General features: G+C 36.2%; 1 protein-coding gene across 1 annotated transcript; it reads right to left on the reverse strand.

Annotated features, from left to right (window-relative positions):
- Positions 1–289: 289 nt before the first annotated feature.
- On the reverse strand, positions 290–4,436 carry LOC138824962 (zinc finger protein ZFP2-like). Its single transcript, XM_070019355.1, has 2 exons — positions 4,316–4,436; positions 290–2,169 (listed from the first exon to the last, which is right to left on the reverse strand). Exons 1-2 carry the CDS (start codon positions 4,434–4,436, stop codon positions 290–292), a joined length of 2,001 nt encoding a protein of 666 aa, XP_069875456.1.
- Between the last annotated feature and the right edge of the window lie 541 nt (positions 4,437–4,977).

A 4,977-nucleotide genomic window follows, 5' to 3' on the forward strand; every position in this document is an offset into this window, starting at 1 on the left:
CTATAAACATCCCTGCATGATTACTAAATGAAGGACTTTTTTTGATACTTGTTTCATTTTCTCCTGAGTGTTTTCTGATGAAAATTTAACTATGACTTCTTGAAAACTTTCCACATTTTTTTCATTCATAAGATTTTTCTCCTGTGTGCATTCAATTTGGAACCATGAGGTATGCCTTCTGGCTAAAAGGCTCCACATTTGCGACATTCACAAGGCTTCTATCCGGTTTTGGTTCTATCATGCAAACTTATTTTTCTTCCAGGTGAAACTTTCCATAGTTATCACATTCCTAAGGTTTCTCATGTGTGTGGATTTTCTTATGCTTCCTGAGGTATGAACTCCGGATGAAGGACTTTCCACATTTGTTACATTCATAAGGTTTCTCTCCTGTGTGTGTTCTCTGATGAATAGTAAGTTTTGACTTATGGTTGAAAGACTTTTCACACACATTACATTCATAAGGTTTCTCTCCTGTGTGTGTTCTCTGATGGCGAATAAGGTGAAACTGCTGTCTGAAATACTTTCCACATTTGTTACATTCATAAGGTTTCTCCCCTGTATGTGTTCTCTGATGGACAGTAAGGTATGGTTTTAATCTGAAATACTTTCCACATTTGTTACATTCATAAGGTTTCTCTCCTGTGTGTGTTCTCTGATGAACAGTAAGGTATGACTTACGGGTGAAAGACTTTTCACACACATTACATTCATAAGGTTTCTCTCCTGTGTGTGTTCTCTGATGAACAGTAAGTTCTGACTTACGGATGAAAGACTTTTCACACACATTACATTCATAAGGTTTCTCTCCTGTATGAGTTCTCTGATGAACAGTAAGATCTGACTTTTGTCTGAAAAAATTTCCACATTTGTTACATTCATAAGGTTTCTCCCCTGTATGTGTTCTCTGATGGACAGTAAGGTGTGATTTTAATCTGAAATACTTTCCACATTTGTTACATTCATAAGGTTTCTCTCCTGTGTGTGTTCTCTGATGAACAGTAAGGTCAAACTTCCTTCTGAAATACTTTCCACATTTGTTACATTCATAAGGTTTCTCCCCTGTATGTGTTCTCTGATGGACAGTAAGGTATGATTTTAATCTGAAATACTTTCCACATTTGTTACATTCATAAAGTTTCTCTCCTGTGTGTGTTCTCTGATGAACAGTAAGGTGTGACTTACATGTGAAAGACTTTTCACACACATTACATTCATAAGGTTTTTCTCCTGTATGAGTTCTCTGATGAACAGTAAGGTCTGACTTCTGTCTGAAATAATTTCCACATTTGTCACATTCATAAGATTTCTCTTGTGTGTGTATTCTCTGAAACATATTGATGTATGACTTCATTCTACATGAATTTCCACATTTGTTACATTCATCAAACTTCTGTTCTTTGTCAGTTCTGTGATGCCTCCTGAGACCTGACTTTTGAGTGGAAAATTTCCTACATGCTTCATATTCATAGGGTTTCTCTTCTGGTGTTGTTTTAGGTTTGTCAGAACTTAGTTCTGACTTCTTAGAGATAGATTTTCCACATTGCTTAAACTCATCAGGCTTCTCTGGATATTTCCTCTCAGGTTTTGTAAGGTGTAAATCCTTACTGAATGATTTCTTACATTCACTACTTGTATAAGGATTCTCTCCTGTGTCTCTTTTCTGAGGCATAGTGACTGGAAACCTCCTTCCCTGACAAAGTTCTTGGGCAAGAAGAGCAGACTTATCATATTCTTCTCTATATTCATTATGGTTAGAGGCGGGATCTCTGACACAAACCCAATTATGTGGAAAGAATATCATCTTTGAATTTAATATCTTCTCTCCTCCATATTCAAAATATGGACCATCATAATTTTGACTAAAAGCCTCTGAATATCTAAGCGATTGTTTAACTACAGGAGAAACACCAGGCATATATGCAGCCGGCATCTTATCAGGCTCACCGTAGGGGAGCATGTTCTGACACTGAATGAACTCATCCGTCATCATCCTTAAGGAGTTCTCATCAGTCCTATTCAGATCTGGCTTCTGTTTTGAGGTCAAGTTAGAAGTTGTCAATAATCTCACTCTTTGCTCTATTGTGTTAATATTTCTGACAGCTACGTCACACAGACATTCATCTGGACCTTCCTGGTAAGTCTTAATCACATGCTTCATTTTTTGAACATCTAAAATGAGTTATATAAAGAAGAAAAAATAAATAAATAAGATCCAAATACTCCTTAATATAAAGGTAAAGACATTTTTCCCATCTTAACTGTTACAAATTTTAAAATATTAAAGTAGGAATTGATTTATGAGAAATAAATTTCCTTCACCACAATGTATTGATTAAGAAAGTAATACTCTTCCTTACACCCTTTTTTGTCATGGGGCATGAACTCCAGGCCTGGTGTTGTCCTTCAGCTCTTCAGCTCAAAGCTAGCTCTCTACCATTTCAGCCACAGCAAGACTCCCAGGTTTTTCTGCTTATGTGGTGCTGAAGAATCGAACCCAGAGCCTTATGCATGCAAGGCAAGCACACTACCACTGAGCTACTATAATCAAGAACTCTGATAACAACAGATGCTGGAGGGGATATGGACAGAAGGGAACGGTACTGCATTTTTGTTGGCAGTGTAAACCTGTTCAACCACTTTGGAAAACAGAATGGAGACTCCTCAAAAGACTCCACATAGAGCTCCCTTATGAATCAGCAATCCCACTTATGAGCATTTACCCAAATGATCACAAACAAGACCATACTAAGGGTACCAGCACAACTATGCTTATTGCAGCATTGTTTACCATAGCTAAGATAAGGAACAAACACAAATGCCCCTCAGTAGATGAATGGTTCAAGAAAATGTGGTATATATGCATAATGGAATTCCATGCATTCATTGGAAAGAATGATATGGCTCCATTCGTTAGGAAATAGAAAGACTTGGAAAAATTATATTGAGTGAAGTATGCCAGGCCCAAAGAAACAGGTCCCATGGTTCCCCTTATTTCAATAACTAGTATATGTCTGAGACAAGCAGAAACGGTCAATAAGTTGATGTTAGGCCAAATGAACCCCAAGATAAGGACTCATATTTTTTTTTCTTGCTATTGTTTCTAACATATATATATATATATATATATATATATATATATATATGATATTTCTTTGTTGCTTTATATGTCCCTCCCCCATGGTATAACCCCTGTTTTTACTGTGTTTGATGTAGGTATAATTTGTGGAGGGGAAGGTGGACCCATTCCAACAATGAGATGTACAAGACGTTATGTCAAAAAGTGAACTTTACAACTTTGGCTGGGGCGGGGGGCTGGAGGGGAATGATGGTAACGGAAATCAAAGGAGGGGGCAACAATGCTTGATAAGAAATGTACTCATTACCTTTCCCATGTACTTGTAACCCCTCTGTAAATGATTTTCACAATAAAAAAAGAGTAACACTGACAGTTTATGATGGAAAATGTTTTTCTGTGTTTCAGGTATTTCTTCTTTTTTATGTCAGAGGAATTATTTATACAAATTACTAAACTATTTACTGCTAGCTTTTTAACCTGTATAATTTAATATGTATCATTCTTCATTTTTTTCCCAAAAATTGATTTGTTTGATCTTAGGGGAATAGATGCTTTGTATTGTTTTATTTTCTTAAAATAATTTATATATTGTGCTACTTTACTTCTCAAACATTAGGAGAACAGTATTTTCTAACTTTGGAGATTGTACCATTTTTATACAAACCTTTGCTTTCACCTGAGAATAAAGTTTTATAACCACATTTCTTCAGTTATAAGTTCTCACTGTGAATTAAGTATCTTTAGAAATTTTAAATTTGTTTCCCTCCATCTTAGACAGAATCTCATCAGACTTTTAAACCCTCAGACTCATGAACTAAAGCCACATCAGCTCACCACCTAGTTAATCATTCTCTCTAGACTGAAAGCTTTGGTTCTGTATCCTGGCCTCTACCCTCCTTATCCTTATCAGAGGATAGCAGCCTTGGCATAGTCATTTGCTATACCTGCCTAGTCCTAGTTTCAAAGAAAACTAAATCTCATTTTTCACATTTCTAATTTTCTTTTTTCAAAATAATTTCCACAAAGAGAAAGAGTTGCTAACTTTACCTTTACTGCCCTACACAGCTCAGTGTGCATATACATGCATTTTTGATTCACAAGTCTAACACAAAGATCACCTAGTTCTCTGCTACACATGGGACTCAAGGGAATTTGGAATATTATTGGTCAGTACATAGCAAGACAAATTTACCAATTTGGTTCTGTATCCAAGATCATACGCAAGATGCTTTAACTCACCTGAGAAATTCTTGTCTGAGGCTTCTCTCATATATGACTCTTCATCTTGCTCCAGCTTGACAATCAATTGAGGTTTAGGACCAGTGTGCCCTGTTAATAAGAGTGAAGACCTATTGCTCATGCTGTGTCAAAATTGTTCTAAGTTTTCAGATATCCTGTTAACAAGGTTGCTCCCAAATCTTCTTTCATTTCTCACTGGCTCCATGGTTGAATCTCCCTTAGGTTTGAATTAATTTTGCAGGTTGTGTGACTTGAATGCAATTCGTTTTCTCAAGGTTAGCATTCTATTAGTTTGAGTCCTAGCTCCACTTCCAGTTTAAAAGTGGTTATCTTGAGATAAGAGTCTCATGGAGACTTCACTGGCATTTTTTCTTCAAACTGAAAGCCTCAGATTTCAGACTCCTAAGAATTACAGGCATGAACCACTGCATCTAGTACTAGGTTTGGATTATAAATACTCCCTCTAATCTAGTGATTTCCAGTTCATACTTCCAATAATGTTAAATAGGTATGTATGTATGTATGTATGTATGTATGTATGTATGTGTTTTCTAGATTGTATATCTACCCACAATAATCACCTCAAGTTTGGGAAGACAGTCTTCTCTTTACGGAAGACAGTTTGGAACTTTTGTCATACTGCTGATTTGGATTCTTGAACA

This window comes from Dipodomys merriami, unplaced genomic scaffold, assembly GCF_024711535.1.
Source record: "Dipodomys merriami isolate MVZ:Mamm:240054 unplaced genomic scaffold, mDipMer1.0.p SCAF_130, whole genome shotgun sequence".
Taxonomy (NCBI): Eukaryota; Metazoa; Chordata; class Mammalia; order Rodentia; family Heteromyidae; genus Dipodomys; species Dipodomys merriami.